Raw genomic sequence first — 21,274 nt, forward strand, 5'->3', positions numbered from 1 at the left:
TATACAGGGAGTACCAGTACCAGATCAATGTGGAGCTATATACAGGGAGTACCAGTACCAGATCAATGTGGAGCTATATACAGGGAGTACCAGTACCAGATCAATGTGGAGCTATATACAGGGAGTACCAGTACCAGATCAATGTGGAGCTATATACAGGGAGTACCAGTACCAGATCAATGTGGAGCTATATACAGGGAGTACCAGTACCAGATCAATGTGGAGCTATATACAGGGAGTACCAGTACCAGATCAATGTGGAGCTATATACAGGGAGTACCAGTACCAGATCAATGTGGAGCTATATACAGGGAGTACCAGTACCAGATCAATGTGGAGCTATATACAGGGAGTACCAGCACCAGATCAATGTGGAGCTATATACAGGGAGTACCAATACCAGATCAATGTGGAGCTATATACAGGGAGTACCAGTACCAGATCAATGTGGAGCTATATACAGGGAGTACCAGTACCAGATCAATGTGGAGCTATATACAGGGAGTACCAGTACCAGATCAATGTGGAGCTATATACAGGGAGTACCAGTACCAGATCAATGTGGAGCTATATACAGGGAGTACCAGTACCAGATCAATGTGGAGCTATATACAGGGAGTACCAGTCCCAGATCAATGTGGAGCTATATACAGGGAGTACAATATCAACGTGGAGCTACAGTTGAAGTCGGAAGTTTACATACACTTAGGTTGGAGTTATTAAAAAACTTTCAACCATTCAACAAATTTCTTGTTAACAAACTATAGTTTTTCCAAGTCGGTTAGGACATCTACTTTGTGCATGACACAAGTAATTTTTCCAACAATTGTTTACAGACAGATTATTTCACTTATAATTCACTGTATCACAATTCCAGTGGGTCAGAAGTTTACATACACTAAGTTGACTGTGCCTTTAAACAGCTTGGAAAATTCCAGAAAATGATGTCATGGCTTTAGAAGCTTCTGATAGGCTAATTAACATAATTTGAGTCAATTGGAGGTGTACCTGTGGATGTATTTCAAGGCCTACCTTCAAACTCAGTGCCTCTTTGCTTGACATCATGGGAAAATCAAAAGAAATCAGCCAAAAAATTGTAGACCTCCACAAGTCTGGTTCATCCTTGGGAGCAATTTCCAAACACCTGAAGGTACCACGTTCATCTGTACAAACAATAGTACGCAAGTATAAACACCATGGGACCGCGCAGCCGTCATACCGCTCAGGAAGGAGACGCGTTCTGTCTCCTAGAGATGAACGTACTTTGGTGCGAAAAGTGCAAATCAATCCCACAACAACAGCAAAGGACCTTGTGAAGATGCTGGAGGAAACAGGTACAAAAGTATCTATATCCACAGTAAAACGAGTCCTATATCAACATAACCTGAAAGGCCGCTCAGCAAGGAAGAAGCCACTGCTCCAAAACCGCCATAAAAAAGCCAGACTACGGTTTGCAACTGCACATGGGGATTTTTAGAAATATCCTCTGGTCTGATGAAACAAAAATAGAACTGTTTGGCCATAATGACCATCGTTATGTTTGGCAGCTCTCTTTAGAAACAACACTGCCCTTCAGAAATTACCAATAACACTAGCAGCAAATACATCCGTAAACAGAGAGAGCAGAGCATTCCTCTCCAACCCAACAGCAACGTCAAACCTGCTCAACGCAGTCAACAGTTAACAATCTGCCTGTGTTCTTTGGGCACTAAGTTCAGACTACTGTATATCTAATGAGCTACTCCAGTTCTCTCCTCAGTCAGTCCATAGCTTAGTCCAATGTCTCAGTACTCTACACCAGTCCAGTAGTCCAATGTCTCAGTACTCTACACCAGCCCAGTAGTCCAATGTCTCAGTACTCTACACCAGTCCAGTAGTCCAATGTCTCAGTACTCTACACCAGCCCAGTAGTCCAATGTCTCAGTACTCTACACCAGTCCAGTAGTCCAATGTCTCAGTACTCTACACCAGCACAGTAGTCCAATGTCTCAGTACTCTACACCAGTCCAATAGTCCAATGTTTCAGTACTCTACACCAGTCCAGTAGTCCAATGTCTCAGTACTCTACACCAGCCCAGTAGTCCAATGTCTCAGTACTCTACAACAGTCCAGTAGTCCAATGTCTCAGTACTCTACACCAGCACAGTAGTCCAATGTCTCAGTACTCTACACCAGTCCAGTAGTCCAATGTCTCAGTACTCTACACCAGTCCAGTAGTCCAATGTCTCAGTACTCTACACCAGTCCAGTAGTCCAATGTCTCAGTACTCTACACCAGTCCAGTAGTCCAATGTCTCAGTACTCTACACCAGTCCAGTAGTCCAATGTCTCAGTACTCTACACCAGTCCAGTAGTCCAATGTCTCAGTACTCTACACCAGTCCAGTAGTCCAATGTCTCAGTACTCTACACCAGTCCAGTAGTCCAATGTCTCAGTACTCTACACCAGCACAGTAGTCCAATGTCTCAGTACTCTACACCAGTCCAGTAGTCCAATGTCTCAGTACTCTACACCAGCCCAGTAGTCCAATGTCTCAGTACTCTACACCAGTCCAGTAGTCCAATGTCTCAGTACTCTACACCAGCCCAGTAGTCCAATGTCTCAGTACTCTACACCAGTCCAGTAGTCCAATGTCTCAGTACTCTACACCAGCACAGTAGTCCAATGTCTCAGTACTCTACACCAGTCCAGTAGTCCAATGTCTCAGTACTCTACACCAGCCCAGTAGTCCAATGTCTCAGTACTCTACACCAGTCCAGTAGTCCAATGTCTCAGTACTCTACACCAGCCCAGTAGTCCAATGTCTCAGTACTCTACACCAGTCCAGTAGTCCAATGTCTCAGTACTCTACACCAGTCCAGTAGTCCAATGTCTCAGTACTCTACACCAGCCCAGTAGTCCAATGTCTCAGTACTCTACACCAGTCCAGTAGTCCAATGTCTCAGTACTCTACACCAGCCCAGTAGTCCAATGTCTCAGTACTCTACACCAGTCCAGTAGTCCAATGTCTCAGTACTCTACACCAGCCCAGTAGTCCAATGTCTCAGTACTCTACACCAGTCCAGTAGTCCAATGTCTCAGTACTCTACACCAGTCCATAGCTTAGTCCAATGTCTCAGTACTCTACACCAGTCCAGTAGTCCAATGTCTCAGTACTCTACACCAGTCCAGTAGTCCAATGTCTCAGTACTCTACACCAGCCCAGTCAGTGGTCTAGCAGTACGCTCCCTCCCAGGGATCAATGTGCGCTGGCTTTGTGCGTGACGTAAACCCATCCGAGTATAACAACAGCAGGGTAAGAAAAGAAGGGGTCTATCAGTTATATAAGAAGCAGGGTTTAATGGCAGGCAAGGATGTTACATCAGCAACCTGGATAACAGACTGTTGTGAGTTAAACTAAGTTGGCAAAGTAACTGTAAATTGGCAACGTTACTGTAAGTTGGCAAAGTAACTGTAAATTGGCAACGTTACTGTAGGCTACATAACTTTCAGCCAAGTACTATTTTAGGCCTTTATCTGAATCTATAACGACAGTGAGGCTTTTATATTTTAGGCACTCAAAGTACTACAGAAAATAGCCATTATGCAAGTATAATTGAAGGGTATAGTATACAAGAGAACGTCTCACAGGTTTGAGAGAAACATAATATGTACTTGTGGAGAGTAAGGCTAGGTTCCACGTGAAACAAAGATGACTGACTTACCTTCTGATATAGCGTGAGGTTTGATGACGCAACAGGCGCAGTCTGTGTAATTGGCCGTGTTAGCGGGACCATGGCCCGCTGTGGATGGGAAGAAAAACTCCAGCTCCTGAACAAAAGAACAAAGCATTACTCACTACTGGTGTCCCCCAAGGCTCTGTACTAGGTCCTCTCCTGTTCTCACTACTGGTGTCCCCCAGGGCTCTGTACTAGGTCCTCTCCTGTTCTCACTACTGGTGTCCCCCAGGGCTCTGTACTAGGTCCTCTCCTGTTCTCACTACTGGTGTCCCCCAGGGCTCTGTACTAGGTCCTCTCCTGTTCTCACTACTGGTGTCCCCCAGGGCTCTGTACTAGGTCCTCTCCTGTTCTCACTACTGGTGTCCCCCAGGGCTCTGTACTAGGTCCTCTGCTGTTCTCACTACTGGTGTCCCCCAGGGCTCTGTACTAGGTCCTCTCCTGTTCTCACTACTGGTGTCCCCCAGGGCTCTGTACTAGGTCCTCTCCTGTTCTCACTACTGGTGTCCCTCAGGGCTCTGTACTAGGTCCTCTTTAATGTGTCACTACTGGTGTCCCTCAGGGCTCTATACTAGGTCCTCTCCTGTTCCCACTACTGGTGTCCCCCAGGGCTCTGTACTAGGTCCTCTATAATGTCTCACTACTGGTGTCCCCCAGGGCTCTGTACTAGGTCCTCTTTAATGTCTCACAACTGGTGTCCCCCAGGGCTCTGTACTAGGTCCTCTATAATGTCTCACTACTGGTGTCCCCCAGGGCTCTGTACTAGGTCCTCTTTAATGTCTCACTACTGGTGTCCCCCAGGGCTCTGTACTAGGTCCTCTTTAATGTCTCACTAGTAGTGTCCCCCAGGGCTCGGTTCTAGGTCCTCTATAATGTCTCACTACTGGTGTCCCTCAGGGCTCAGTACTAGGTCCTCTATAATGTCTCACTACTGGTGTCCCCCAGGGCTCTGTACTAGGTCCTCTCCTGTTCTCACTACTGGTGTCCTTCAGGGCTCTGTACTAGGTCCTCTTTAATGTCTCAAAACTGGTGTCCCCCAGGGCTCAGTACTAGGTCCTCTTTAATGTCTCACTACTGGTGTCCCTCAGGGCTCTGTACTAGGTCCTCTTTAATGTCTCACAACTGGTGTCCCCCAGGGCTCTATACTAGGTCCTCTTTAATGTCTCACTACTGGTGTCCCCCAGGGCTCAGTACTAGGTCCTCTTTAATGTCTCACTACTGGTGTCCCCCAGGGCTCTGTACTCTGTCCTCTTTAATGTCTCACTGCTGGTGTCCCCCAGGGCTCAGTACTAGGTCCTCTTTAATGTCTCACTACTGGTGTCCCCCAGGGCTCTGTACTCTGTCCTCTTTAATGTCTCACTACTGGTGTCCCCCAGGGCTCAGTACTAGGTCCTCTTTAATGTCTCACTACTGGTGTCCCCCAGGGCTCTATACTAGGTCCTCTCCTGTTCTCACTACTGGTGTCCCCCAGGGCTCAGTACTAGGTCCTCTTTAATGTCTCACTACTGGTGTACCTCAGGGCTCAGTACTAGGTCCTCTTTAATGTCTCACAACTGGTGTCCCCCAGGGCTCAGTACTAGGTCCTCTTTAATGTCTCACTACTGGTGTCCCCCAGGGCTCTGTACTCTGTCCTCTTTAATGTCTCACTACTGGTGTCCCCCAGGGCTCAGTACTAGGTCCTCTTTAATGTCTCACTACTGGTGTCCCCCAGGGCTCTGTACTCTGTCCTCTTTAATGTCTCACTACTGGTGTCCCCCAGGGCTCTATACTAGGTCCTCTCCTGTTCTCACTACTGGTGTCCCCCAGGGCTCAGTACTAGGTCCTCTCCTGTTCTCACTACTGGTGTCCCCCAGGGCTCAGTACTAGGTCCTCTATAATGTCTCACTACTGGTGTCCCCCAGGGCTCAGTACCATGTCCTCTTTAATGTCTCACTACTGGTGTCCCCCAGGGCTCTATACTAGGTCCTCTCCTGTTCTCACTACTGGTGTCCCCCAGGGCTCAGTACTAGGTCCTCTCCTGTTCTCACTACTGGTGTCCCCCAGGGCTCAGTACTAGGTCCTCTCCTGTTCTCACTACTGGTGTCCCCCAGGGCTCTGTACTAGGTCCTCTTTAATGTCTCACTACTGGTGTCCCCCAGGGCTCTGTACTAGGTCCTCTCCTGTTCTCACTACTGGTGTCCCCCAGGGCTCTGTACTAGGTCCTCTTTAATGTCTCACTACTGGTGTCCCCCAGGGCTCAGTACTAGGTCCTCTCCTGTTCTCACTACTGGTGTCCCCCAGGGCTCTGTACTAGGTCCTCTTTAATGTCTCACTACTGGTGTCCCCCAGGGCTCAGTACTAGGTCCTCTTTAATGTCTCACTACTGGTGTCCCCCAGGGCTCTGTACTAGGTCCTTTATAATGTCTCACTACTGGTGTCCCCCAGGGCTCTGTACTAGGTCCTCTCCTGTTCTCACTACTGGTGTCCCCCAGGGCTCTGTACTAGGTCCTCTTTAATGTCTCACTGCTGGTGTCCCCCAGGGCTCAGTACTAGGTCCTTTATAATGTCTCACTACTGGTGTCCCCCAGGGCTCTGTACTAGGTCCTCTCCTGTTCTCACTACTGGTGTCCCCCAGGGCTCTGTACTAGGTCCTCTTTAATGTCTCACTACTGGTGTCCCCCAGGGCTCAGTACTAGGTCCTCTTTAATGTCTCACTACTGGTGTCCCCCAGGGCTCAGTACTAGGTCCTCTTTAATGTCTCACTACTGGTGTCCCCCAGGGCTCTGTACTAGGTCCTCTTTAATGTCTCACTGCTGGTGTCCCCCAGGGCTCAGTACTAGGTCCTCTTTAATGTCTCACTACTAGTGTCCCCCAGGGCTCAGTACTAGGTCCTCTTTAATGTCTCACTACTAGTGTCCCCCAGGGCTCTGTACTAGGTCCTCTCCTGGTCTCTCTACTAGAATGAATTACTCTTGCTGCTGAGGCCAGTGAGTCAGACCCATGTCCAGCGTTTCTGGTGCCATCTGTGCCGAACTGGGCTCGGAGGCTTGGCGGGGCCTCTTTCCGTGCCACACCCGAGTCAGTGGGGCCTAGAAGCCTTCTCCACACCGACACCGCCTCGTCACCCATCAGCTCCATGGCAACCACAGGGCCAGAGGTCATAAACTGCACCAGGTTGCTAAAAAACATAGCATAAAAAAAAAACTGTCAGCTCTGGATGTGAGCGAATAACACTGTTAGCAACATAACCTTTACTGGAATCTCTACTACAGTGCAAATAAACTACTTATGAACTATTTCTGCTCAGATGGTGAGGAATATGTCATTGAAGGTCACATTTTTTAAGGTTAAGAATACACCACAGAGATTTGGAATTATTCAGATGAAATGAGTGGATGAAACTACTTCTAATTCTCATTCTCTTGATTTAAGAAGTAATTATCCCTGTCAAGACTGTTCAAATGTCACCACAATGTCAGTGCAATAAATGTCATAGAGACTGCTAATAATGGTGGTTACTGGTTAGTTGGCCCTTGGAGCCTCCTTGAAACCTGCTCTGGCCGCACAGAGAGACGGGCTAATCATTTACACAGGAAGGACTCACTTGAAGAAAGACTTTGTCTGATGTTCTGTGTAAAAGTCTGCTGCCTCCCTCCTGTAAAGGAACCCATAAAACACACAGGGTTAATGAGTGATCAAATGAAGTCAGGCGTTGACTCTACAGGGCTCCGGTCTAAAGTAGTGCACTATATAGGGAATAGGGTGCCATTCTCTGGTCTAAAGTAGTGCACTATATAGGGAATAGGGTGCCATTCTCTGGTCTAAAGTAGTGCACTATATAGGGAATAGGGTGCCATTCTCTGGTCTAAAGTAGTGCACTATATAGGGAATAGGGTGCCATTCTCTGGTCTAAAGTAGTGCACTATATAGGGAATAGGGTGCCATTCTCTGGTCTAAAGTAGTGCACTATATAGGGAATAGGGTGCCATTCTCTGGTCTAAAGTAGTGCACTATATAGGGAATAGGGTGCCATTCTCTGGTCTAAAGTAGTGCACTATATAGGGAATAGGGTGCCATTCTCTGGTCTAAAGTAGTGCACTATATAGGGAATAGGGTACCATTCTCTGGTCTAAAGTAGTGCACTATATAGGGAATAGGGTGCCATTCTCTGGTCTAAAGTAGTGCACTAAATAGGGAATAGGGTGCCATTCTCTGGTCTAAAGTAGTGCACTATATAGGGAATAGGGTGCCATTCTCTGGTCTAAAGTAGTGCACTATATAGGGAATAGGGTGCCATTCTCTGGTCTAAAGTAGTGCACTATATAGGGAATAGGGTGCCATTCTCTGGTCTAAAGTAGTGCACTATATAGGGAATAGGGTGCCATTCTCTGGTCTAAAGTAGTGCACTATATAGGGAATAGGGTGCCATTCTCTGGTCTAAAGTAGTGCACTATATAGGGAATAGGGTGCCATTCTCTGGTCTAAAGTAGTGCACTATATAGGGAATAGGGTTCCATTCTCTGGTCTAAAGTAGTGCACTATATAGGGAATAGGGTGCCATTCTCTGGTCTAAAGTAGTGCACTATATAGGGAATAGGGTGCCATTCTCTGGTCTAAAGTAGTGCACTATATAGGGAATAGGGTGCCATTCTCTGGTCTAAAGTAGTGCACTATATAGGGAATAGGGTGCCATTCTCTGGTCTAAAGTAGTGCACTATATAGGGAATAGGGTGCCATTCTCTGGTCTAAAGTAGTGCACTATATAGGGAATAGGGTACCATTCTCTGGTCTAAAGTAGTGCACTATATAGGGAATAGGGTGCCATTCTCTGGTCTAAAGTAGTGCACTATATAGGGAATAGGGTGCCATTCTCTGGTCTAAAGTAGTGCACTATATAGGGAATAGGGTTCCATTCTCTGGTCTAAAGTAGTGCACTATATAGGGAATAGGGTGCCATTCTCTGGTCTAAAGTAGTGCACTATATAGGGAATAGGGTGCCATTCTCTGGTCTAAAGTAGTGCACTATATAGGGAATAGGGTGCCATTCTCTGGTCTAAAGTAGTGCACTATATAGGGAATAGGGTGCCATTCTCTGGTCTAAAGTAGTGCACTATATAGGGAATAGGGTGCCATTCTCTGGTCTAAAGTAGTGCACTATATAGGGAATAGGGTGCCATTCTCTGGTCTAAAGTAGTGCACTATATAGGGAATAGGGTGCCATTCTCTGGTCTAAAGTAGTGCACTATATAGGGAATAGGGTGCCATTCTCTGGTCTAAAGTAGTGCACTATATAGGGAATAGGGTGCCATTCTCTGGTCTAAAGTAGTGCACTATATAGGGAATAGGGTGCCATTCTCTGGTCTAAAGTAGTGCACTATATAGGGAATAGGGTGCCATTCTCTGGTCTAAAGTAGTGCACTATATAGGGAATAGGGTGCCATTCTCTGGTCTAAAGTAGTGCACTATATAGGGAATAGGGTGCCATTCTCTGGTCTAAAGTAGTGCACTATATAGGGAATAGGGTGCCATTCTCTGGTCTAAAGTAGTGCACTATATAGGGAATAGGGTGCCATTCTCTGGTCTAAAGTAGTGCACTATATAGGGAATAGGGTACCATTCTCTGGTCTAAAGTAGTGCACTATATAGGGAATAGGGTGCCATTCTCTGGTCTAAAGTAGTGCACTATATAGGGAATAAGGTGCCATTCTCTGGTCTAAAGTAGTGCACTATATAGGGAATAGGGTGCCATTCTCTGGTCTAAAGTAGTGCACTATATAGGGAATAGGGTGCCATTCTCTGGTCTAAAGTAGTGCACTATACAGGGAATAGGGTGCCATTCTCTGGTCTAAAGTAGTGCACTATATAGGGAATAGGGTGCCATTCTCTGGTCTAAAGTAGTGCACTATATAGGGAATAGGGTGCCATTCTCTGATCTAAAGTAGTGCACTATATAGGGAATAGGGTGCCATTCTCTGGTCTAAAGTAGTGCACTGTATAGGGAATAGGGTGCCATTCTCTGGTCTAAAGTAGTGCACTATATAGGGAATAGGGTGCCATTCTCTGGTCTAAAGTAGTGCACTATATAGGGAATAGGGTGCCATTCTCTGGTCTAAAGTAGTGCACTATATAGGGAATAGGGTGCCATTCTCTGGTCAAAAGTAGTGCACTATATAGGGAATAGGGTGCCATTCTCTGGTCAAAAGTAGTGCACTATATAGGGAATAGGGTGCCATTCTCTGGTCTAAAGTAGTGCACTATATAGGGAATAGGGTGCCATTCTCTGGTCTAAAGTAGTGCACTATATAGGGAATAGGGTGCCATTCTCTGGTCAAAAGTAGTGCACTATATAGGGAATAGGGTGCCATTCTCTGGTCTAAAGTAGTGCCCTGTATAGGGAATAGGGTGCCATTCTCTGGTCTAAAGTAGTGCCCTGTATAGGGAATAGGGTGCCATTCTCTGGTCTAAAGTAGTGCACTGTATAGGGAATAGGGTGCCATTCTCTGGTCTAAAGTAGTGCACTATATAGGGAATAGGGTGCCATTCTCTGATCTAAAGTAGTGCACTGTATAGGGAATAGGGTGCCATTCTCTGGTCTAAAGTAGTGCACTGTATAGGGAATAGGGTGCCATTCTCTGGTCTAAAGTAGTGCACTATATAGGGAATAGGTGTGCCATTCTCTGGTCTAAAGTAGTGCACTGTATAGGGAATAGGGTGCCATTCTCTGGTCTAAAGTAGTGCACTATATAGGGAATAGGGTGCCATTCTCTGGTCTAAAGTAGTGCACTATATAGGGAATAGGGTGCCATTCTCTGGTCTAAAGTAGTGCACTATATAGGGAATAGGGTGCCATTCTCTGGTCTAAAGTAGTGCACTATATAGGGAATAGGGTGCCATTCTCTGGTCTAAAGTAGTGCACTGTATAGGGAATAGGGTGCCATTCTCTCGTCTAAAGTTGTGCACTATATAGGGAATAGGGTGCCATTCTCTGGTCTAAAGTAGTGCACTGTATAGGGAATAGGGTGCCATTCTCTGGTCTAAAGTAGTGCACTATATAGGGAATAGGTGTGCCATTCTCTGGTCTAAAGTAGTGCACTGTATAGGGAATAGGGTGCCATTCTCTGGTCTAAAGTAGTGCTCTATATAGGTAATAGGGTGCCATTCTCTGGTCTAAAGTAGTGCACTATATAGGGAATATGGTGCCATTCTCTGGTCTAAAGTAGTGCACTATATAGGGAATAGGGTGCCATTCTCTGGTCTAAAGTAGTGCACTATATAGGGAATAGGGTGCCATTCTCTGGTCTAAAGTAGTGCACTATATAGGGAATAGGGTGCCATTCTCTGGTCTAAAGTAGTGCACTATATAGGGAATAGGGTGCAATTCTCTGGTCAAAATTAGTGCACTATATAGGGAATAGGGTGCCATTCTCTGGTCTAAAGTAGTGCACTATATAGGGAATAGGGTACCATTCTCTGGTCTAAAGTAGTGCACTATATAGGGAATAGGGTGCCATTCTCTGGTCTAAAGTAGTGCACTATACAGGGAATAGGGTGCCATTCTCTGGTCTAAAGTAGTGCACTATATAGGGAATAGGGTGCCATTCTCTGGTCTAAAGTAGTGCACTATATAGGGAATAGGGTGCATTCTCTGGTCTAAAGTAGTGCACTATATAGGGAATAGGGTGCCATTCTCTGGTCTAAAGTAGTGCACTATATAGGGAATAGGGTGCCATTCTCTGGTCTAAAGTAGTGCACTATATAGGGAATAGGGTGCATTCTCTGGTCTAAAGTAGTGCACTATATAGGGAATAGGGTGCCATTCTCTGGTCTAAAGTAGTGCACTATATAGGGAATAGGGTGCATTCTCTGGTCTAAAGTAGTGCACTATATAGGGAATAGGGTGCCATTCTCTGGTCTAAAGTAGTGCACTATATAGGGAATAGGGTGCCATTCTCTGGTCTAAAGTAGTGCACTATATAGGGAATAGGGTGCATTCTCTGGTCTAAAGTAGTGCACTATATAGGGAATAGGGTGCCATATGGGACGCTGCCCCAACCACCAACACCATTCCTCTCCTTTCTCATTACATGACTGTTGTATTCTGCACACTCCGTCAAAGACACTCTGAGAGACATTCTAGTTAATGTAGCTGTGTTACAAGTGGTAGAGCGGGAACATTTTCCTGCTCCGTCTCCAGAAGCTTAGCTGCCTACCACATCATAATAAAGGTGACCTTGGTATTTTTCAGCTGTTTGCCCTGTCCTCATAACAAGCTGCAACGCTGATGTTCCAGGTGTGCAAATGAGGGATCCTCCTCCTCATTGTTTAAGAATAACAGAAAAAGCCTGAAAAGCCAGTCCTACAAAATGTCCCCACTGTGACATTCACACTGAGAGTACTTTCAATATTTTTCGAAAACATGTCAGAAAAGAGACACATCATGCATGCACAGATCACAATCATTTTCTAAAATCTATAATCATGAAAATCACAGGTGGGCAACATATGAAATGCATCTGTAAACCTTCCCTGTCAGCCATTTGAGAGGGAAAATAAGCGGTTAGCGTTTTCCATTTCAAACAGTTTGAGTCAAGGCTGCTCCTCATCCTGTCAGGCATCGAGACACTCACAGAAACAGATGAATCCTGTTTAAACTGGTGGTGATATTTATGTTATGGTTTGAGTCTTCCTAAAATAACTCTCACACATGTGGTTGATGTCTGATTAATGAGCATTCAAATGGGCATCTTTGATCTTGAGAACAGACACAATTTGCCTTTATGCCTGAAAACATTTATGAAATTCTACCGGAGGCTATATCAATCCCAAGAGCTAGGCTAACCATCTCCCCCACATTATATTGCTGATCCCCACCAACCCTCCACACTGATCCCAGCCAGCTACAGTACTACAGATTCCTATCACCTTTAAAAACACCTGCAATTTCAATAGCAGATACTTAAGCCAGAATCATAATTTCTCATTGATTCTTATTCTATTCTACAGTAATTTCATATTCTAAGCAGGTGGGGACACAACCTGTTTTGCTCTTGTGCAAACATACATCCAAGCCACAGAAGCAGCGTGTGTTGTGTGATTGTAAGGAGTGGTGCTGCCACCCTCTGATCTCATGTGAAACAGTCTGCCTCCAGACTCCAGGCAATGACAAACTTCCTCCTCTGTCCTTCAAATACCACATTGTCAAGTGAGCTGTTCTGAAATGGGATCAGGGCTGTGGCTTGATATCTTATAAACTGTACAGTTTGCTCATTCAAAAAGTCCTTGCTGTAGGTTCGGGCGGTCTCCATATTGTCATAGTGTTTCTGTACCATACCTGGGTATTAATATTAATTATTATACCATACTGGGGTATATGGTATTACGGGAAGTGCACACAAGGGGTGCCATTTCCCCCACCAACAAATTGGGATGCACAAAACAATTTAGGGAACATGGATATTGATTGTCTCTGCCAAATTTTTTATTGTATTTATTTAACCTTTATTTAACTAGGCAACTTAATAAGGAACAAATTCGTATTTACAATGACGGACTACCAAGAGGAAAAAGGCCTCCTGTGAGGAAGTAGGATAAAAATTAAAAATATAGGACAAAACACACATTAAGCAAAGAGAGACGCCACAACACTACATAAAGAGAGACACCACGACACTACATAAAGAGACACCACAACACTACATAAAGAGAGACACCACAACACTACATAGAGAGATACGCCACAACACTACATAGAGAGATACGCCACAACACTACATAAAGAGAGACACCACAACACTCCATAAAGAGAGACACCACAACACTACATAAAGAGAGACACCACAACACTACATAAAGAGAGACACCCCAACACTTCAAAAAGAGACACCACAACACTACATAGAGAGAGACGCCAAAACACTACATAAAGAGAGACACCACAACACTACATAAAGAGAGACACCACAACACTACATAAAGAGAGACACCACAACACTACATAAAGAGAGACACCACAACACTACATAAAGAGAGACACCACAACACTACATAAAGAGAGACACCACAACACTACATAAAGAGAGACACCACAACACTACATAGAGAGAGACGCCACAACAATACATAAAGAGAGACGCCACAACACTACATAGAGAGATACGCCACAACACTACATAAAGAGAGACGCCACAACACTACATAGAGAGATACGCCACAACACTACATAGAGAGATACGCCACAACACTACATAAAGAGAGACACCACAACACTCCATAAAGAGAGACACCACAACACTACATAAAGAGAGACACCACAACACTACATAAAGAGAGACACCCCAACACTTCAAAAAGAGACACCACAACACTACATAGAGAGAGACGCCAAAACACTACATAAAGAGAGACACCACAACACTACATAAAGAGAGACACCACAACACTACATAAAGAGAGACACCACAACACTACATAAAGAGAGACACCACAACACTACATAAAGAGAGACACCACAACACTACATAAAGAGAGACACCACAACACTACATAAAGAGAGACACCACAACACTACATAGAGAGAGACGCCACAACACTACATAAAGAGAGACGCCACAACACTACATAGAGAGATACGCCACAACACTACATAAAGAGAGACGCCACAACACTACATAGAGAGATACGCCACAACACTACATAAAGAGAGACACCACAACACTCCATAAAGAGAGACACCACAACACTACATAAAGAGAGACACCACAACACTACATAAAGAGAGACACACCAACACTTCAAAAAGAGACACCACAACACTACATAGAGAGAGACGCCAAAACACTACATAAAGAGAGACACCACAACACTACATAAAGAGAGACACCACAACACTACATAAAGAGAGACACCCCAACACTACATAAAGAGAGACACCACGACACTACATAAAGAGAGACACCACAACACTACATAAAGAGAGACACCACAAAACTACATAAAGAGATACACCACAACACTACATAGAGAGAGACGCCACAACACTACATAAAGAGAGACACCACAACACTACATAAAGAGAGACACCACAACACTACATAAAGAGAGACACCACAACACTACATAAAGCGAGACACCACAACACTACATAAAGAGAGACACCACAACACTACATAAAGAGAGACACCACAACACTACATAAAGAGAGACACCACAACACTACATAAAGAGAGACACCACAACACTACATAAAGAGAGACACCACAACACTACATAAAGAGAGACACCAAAACACTACATAGAGAGAGACGCCACAACACTACATAAAGAGAGACACCACAACACTACATAAAGAGAGACACCACAACACTACATAAAGAGAGACACCACAACACTACATAAAGAGAGACACCACAACACTACATAAAGAGAGACACCACAACACTACATAAAGAGAGACACCACAACACTACATAAAGAGAGACACCACAACACTACATAAAGAGACACCACAACACTACATAAAGAGAGACACCACAACACTACATAAAGAGAGACACCACAACACTACATAAAAAGAGACACCACGACACTACATAAAGAGAGACACCAAAACACTACATAGAGAGAGTCACCACAACACTACATAAAGAGAGACACCACAACACTACATAAAGAGAGACACCACAACACTACATAAAGAGAAACCACAACACTACATAAAGAGAGACACCACAACACTACATAAAGAGAGACACCACAACACTACATAAAGAGAGACACCACAACACTACATAAAGAGAGACACCACAACACTACATAAAGAGAGACACCACAACACTACATAAAGAGAGACACCACAACACTACATAAAGAGAGACACCACAACACTACATAAAGAGAGACACCACAACATTACATAAAGAGAGACACCACAACACTACATAAAGAGAGACACCACAACACTACATAAAGAGAGACACCACAACACTACATCAAGAGAGACACCACAACACTACATAAAGAGAGACACCACAACACTACATAAAGAGACCACAACACTACATAAAGAGAGACACCACAACACTACATAAAGAGAGACACCACAACACTTCATAAAGAGACACCACAACACTACATAGAGAGAGACGCCACAACACTACATAGAGAGACACCACAACACTACATAAAGAGAGACACCACAACACTACATAAAGAGAGACACCACAACACTACATAAAGAGAGACACCACAACACTACATAAAGAGAGACACCACAACACTACATAAAGAGAGACACCACAACACTACATAAAGAGAGACACCACAACACTACATCAAGAGAGACACCACAACACTACATAAAGAGAGACACCACAACACTACATAAAGAGACCACAACACTACATAAAGAGAGACACCACAACACTACATAAAGAGAGACACCACAACACTTCATAAAGAGACACCACAACACTACATAGAGAGAGACGCCACAACACTACATAGAGAGACACCACAACACTACATAAAGAGAGACACCACAACACTACATAAAGAGAGACACCACAACACTACATAAAGAGAGACACCACAACACTACATAAAGAGAGACACCACAACACTACATAAAGAGAGACACCACAACACTACATAAAGAGAGACGCCACAACACTACATAGAGAGATACGCCACAACACTACATAAAGAGAGACACCACAACACTCCATAAAGAGAGACACCACAACACTACATAAAGAGAGACACCACAACACTACATAAAGAGAGACACACCAACACTTCAAAAAGAGACACCACAACACTACATAGAGAGAGACGCCAAAACACTACATAAAGAGAGACACCACAACACTACATAAAGAGAGACACCACAACACTACATAAAGAGAGACACCCCAACACTACATAAAGAGAGACACCACGACACTACATAAAGAGAGACACCACAACACTACATAAAGAGAGACACCACAAAACTACATAAAGAGATACACCACAACACTACATAGAGAGAGACGCCACAACACTACATAAAGAGAGACACCACAACACTACATAAAGAGAGACACCACAACACTACATAAAGAGAGACACCACAACACTACATAAAGCGAGACACCACAACACTACATAAAGAGAGACACCACAACACTACATAAAGAGAGACACCACAACACTACATAAAGAGAGACACCACAACACTACATAAAGAGAGACACCACAACACTACATAAAGAGAGACACCACAACACTACATAAAGAGAGACACCAAAACACTACATAGAGAGAGACGCCACAACACTACATAAAGAGAGACACCACAACACTACATAAAGAGAGACACCACAACACTACATAAAGAGAGACACCACAACACTACATAAAGAGAGACACCACAACACTACATAAAGAGAGACACCACAACACTACATAAAGAGAGACACCACAACACTACATAAAGAGAGACACCACAACACTACATAAAGAGACACCACAACACTACATAAAGAGAGACACCACAACACTACATAAAGAGAGACACCACAACACTACATAAAAAGAGACACCACGACACTACATAAAGAGAGACACCAAAACACTACATAGAGAGAGTCACCACAACACTACATAAAGAGAGACACCACAACACTACATAAAGAGAGACACCACAACACTACATAAAGAGAAACCACAACACTACATAAAGAGAGACACCACAACACTACATAAAGAGAGACACCACAACACTACATAAAGAGAGACACCACAACACTACATAAAGAGAGACACCACAACACTACATAAAGAGAGACACCACAACACTACATAAAGAGAGACACCACAACACTACATAAAGAGAGACACCACAACACTACATAAAGAGAGACACCACAACATTACATAAAGAGAGACACCACAACACTACATAAAGAGAGACACCACAACACTACATAAAGAGAGACACCACAACACTACATCAAGAGAGACACCACAACACTACATAAAGAGAGACACCACAACACTACATAAAGAGACCACAACACTACATAAAGAGAGACACCACAACACTACATAAAGAGAGACACCACAACACTTCATAAAGAGACACCACAACACTACATAGAGAGAGACGCCACAACACTACATAGAGAGACACCACAACACTACATAAAGAGAGACACCACAACACTACATAAAGAGAGACACCACAACACTACATAAAGAGAGACACCACAACACTACATAAAGAGAGACACCACAACACTACATAAAGAGAGACACCACAACACTACATAAAGAGAGACACCACAACACTACATAAAGAGAGACACCACGACACTACATAAAGAGAGACACCAAAACACTACATAAAGACAGTCACCACAACACTACATAAAGAGAGACACCACAACACTACATAAAGAGAGACACCACAACACTACATAAAGAGAGAAACCACAACACTACATAAAGAGAGACACCACAACACTACATAAAGAGAGACACCACAACACTACATAAAGAGAGACACCACAACACTCCATAAAGAGAGACGTCACAACACTACATAAGAGACACCACAACACTCCATAAAGAGACACCACAACACTACATAAAGAGACACCACTACACTACATAAAGAGAGACACCACAACACTACATAAAGAGAGACACCACAACACTCCATAAAGTGAGATGCCACAACACTACATAGAGACGCCACAACACTACATAAAGAGAGACGCCACAACACTACATAGAGACGCCACAACACTACATAAAGAGAGACGCCACAACACTACATAAAGAGAAACGCCACAACACTCCATAAAGAGACTTAAGACAACACTCCATAAAGAGAGAGACACCACAACACTACATAAAGAGAGACACCACAACTCTACATAAAGAGAGACGCCACAACACTACATAAAGAGAGACACCACAACACTACATAAAGAGAGACACCACAACACTACATAAAGAGAGACACCACAACACTACATAAAGAGAGACACCACAACATAAAGAGAGACACCACAACACTACATAAAGAGAGACACCACAACACTACATAAAGAGAGACACCACAACACTACATAAAGAGAGACACCACAACACTACATAAAGAGAGACACCACAACACTACATAAAGAGAGACACCACAACACTACATAAAGAGAGACACCACAACATTACATAAAGAGAGACACCACAACACTACATAAAGAGAGACACCACAACACTACATAAAGAGAGACACCACAACACTACATCAAGAGAGACACCACAACACTACATAAAGAGAGACACCACAACACTACATAAAGAGAGACACCACAACACTACATAAAGAGAGACACCACAACACTACATAAAGAGATACAACACTACATAAAGAGACCACAACACTACATAAAGAGAGACACCACAACACTACATAAAGAGAGACACCACAACACTACATAAAGAGAGACACCACAACACTACATAAAGAGAGACACCACAACACTACATAAAGAGAGACACCACAACACTACATAAAGAGAGACACCACAACACTACATAAAGAGAGACACCACAACACTACATAAAGAGAGACACCACGACACTACATAAAGAGAGACACCAAAACACTACATAAAGAGAGTCACCACAACACTACATAAAGAGAGACACCACAACACTACATAAAGAGAGACACCACAACACTACATAAAGAGAGAAACCACAACACTACATAAAGAGAGACACCACAACACTACATAAAGAGAGACACCACAACACTACATAAAGAGAGACACCACAACACTCCATAAAGAGAGACGTCACAACACTACATAAGAGACACCACAACACTCCATAAAGAGACACCACAACACTACATAAAGAGACACCACTACACTACATAAAGAGAGACACCACAACACTACATAAAGAGAGACACCACAACACTCCATAAAGTGAGATGCCACAACACTACATAGAGATGCCACAACACTACATAAAGAGAGACGCCACAACACTACATAGAGACGCCACAACACTACATAAAGAGAGACGCCACAACACTACATAAAGAGAAACGCCACAACACTCCATAAAGAGACTTAAGACAACACTCCATAAAGAGAGAGACACCACAACACTCCATAAAGAGAGACGTCACAACACTACATAAGAGACACCACAACACTACATAAAGAGAGACACCACAACACTACATAAAGAGAGACACCACAACACTACATAAAGAGAGACACCACAACACTACATAAAGAGACACCACAACACTACATCAAGAGAGACACCACAACACTACATCAAGAGAGACACCACAACACTACATAAAGAGAGACACCACAACACTACATAAAGAGAGACACCACAACACTACATAAAGAGATACACCACAACACTACATAAAAAGACCACAACACTACATAAAGAGAGACACCACAACACTACATAAAGAGAGACACCACAACACTTCATAAAGAGACACCACAACACTACATAGAGAGAGACGCCACAACACTACATAGAGAGACACCACAACACTACATAAAGAGAGACACCACAACACTACATAAAGAGAGACACCACAACACTACATAGAGAGACACCACAACACTACATAAAGAGAGACACCACAACACTACATAAAGAGAGACACCACAACACTACATAAAGAGAGACACCACAACACTACATAAAGAGAGACACCACGACACTACATAAAGAGAGACACCAAAACACTACATAAAGAGAGTCACCACAACACTACATAAAGAGAGACACCACAACACTACATAAAGAGAGACGTCACAACACTACATAAGAGACACCACAACACTTCATAAAGTGAGACACCACAACACTCCATAAAGAGACACCACAACACTACATAAAGAGAGACACCACTACACTACATAAAGAGAGACACCACAACACTACATAAAGAGAGACCACAAAACTCCATAAAGAGAGACGTCACAACACTACATAAGAGACACCACAACACTCCATAAAGTGAGACACCACAACACTCCATAAAGAGACACCACAACACTACATAAAGAGAGACACCACAGTACTACATAAAGAGAGACACCACAAAACTCCATAAAGAGAGACGTCACAACACTACATAAGAGACACCACAACACTACATAAAGAGAGACACCACAACACTACATAAAGAGAGACACCACAACACTACATAAAGAGAGACACCACAACACTACATAAAGAGAGACACCACTACACTACATAAAGAGAGACACCACAACACTCCATAAAGTGAGACACCACAAAACTCCATAAAGAGACACCACAACACTACATAAAGAGAGACACCACTACACTACATAAAGAGAGACACCACAACACTACATAAAGAGAGACGCCACAACACTACATAAAGAGAGACGCCACAACACTACATAGAGACGCCACAACACTACATAAAGAGAGACGCCACAACACTACATAAAGAGAAACGCCACAACACTCCATAAAGAGACTTAAGACAACACTCCATAAAGAGAGAAACACCACAACACT

The 21,274-nt window shown here is 43.7% G+C and overlaps 1 protein-coding gene and 1 long non-coding RNA gene across 4 annotated transcripts in view; one reads left to right on the forward strand and one right to left on the reverse strand.

The window, feature by feature from the left end:
• Positions 1 to 21,274, reverse strand: part of nme7 (NME/NM23 family member 7) — a 133,811-nt gene that overhangs the window by 76,620 nt on the left and 35,917 nt on the right. For all 3 annotated transcript variants that reach the window (XM_084172012.1, XM_084172011.1, XM_084172010.1), the window contains 3 exons: positions 7,299 to 7,349; positions 6,665 to 6,872; positions 3,704 to 3,809 (listed from right to left, as the gene is read on the reverse strand). In XM_084172012.1, the coding sequence (XP_084028138.1) occupies positions 3,704 to 3,809; positions 6,665 to 6,872; positions 7,299 to 7,349 (365 nt within the window). The remainder of the gene's footprint in view (positions 1 to 3,703; positions 3,810 to 6,664; positions 6,873 to 7,298; positions 7,350 to 21,274) is intronic.
• On the forward strand, positions 4,972 to 6,480 carry LOC311137478. The gene is made up of 3 exons (XR_014613958.1): positions 4,972 to 5,913; positions 5,962 to 6,199; positions 6,296 to 6,480. It is a non-coding gene; the product is annotated as an uncharacterized lncRNA (long non-coding RNA).

Source organism: Coregonus lavaretus (assembly GCF_964263955.1).
Source record: "Coregonus lavaretus genome assembly, chromosome: 11".
Taxonomy (NCBI): Eukaryota; Metazoa; Chordata; class Actinopteri; order Salmoniformes; family Salmonidae; genus Coregonus; species Coregonus lavaretus.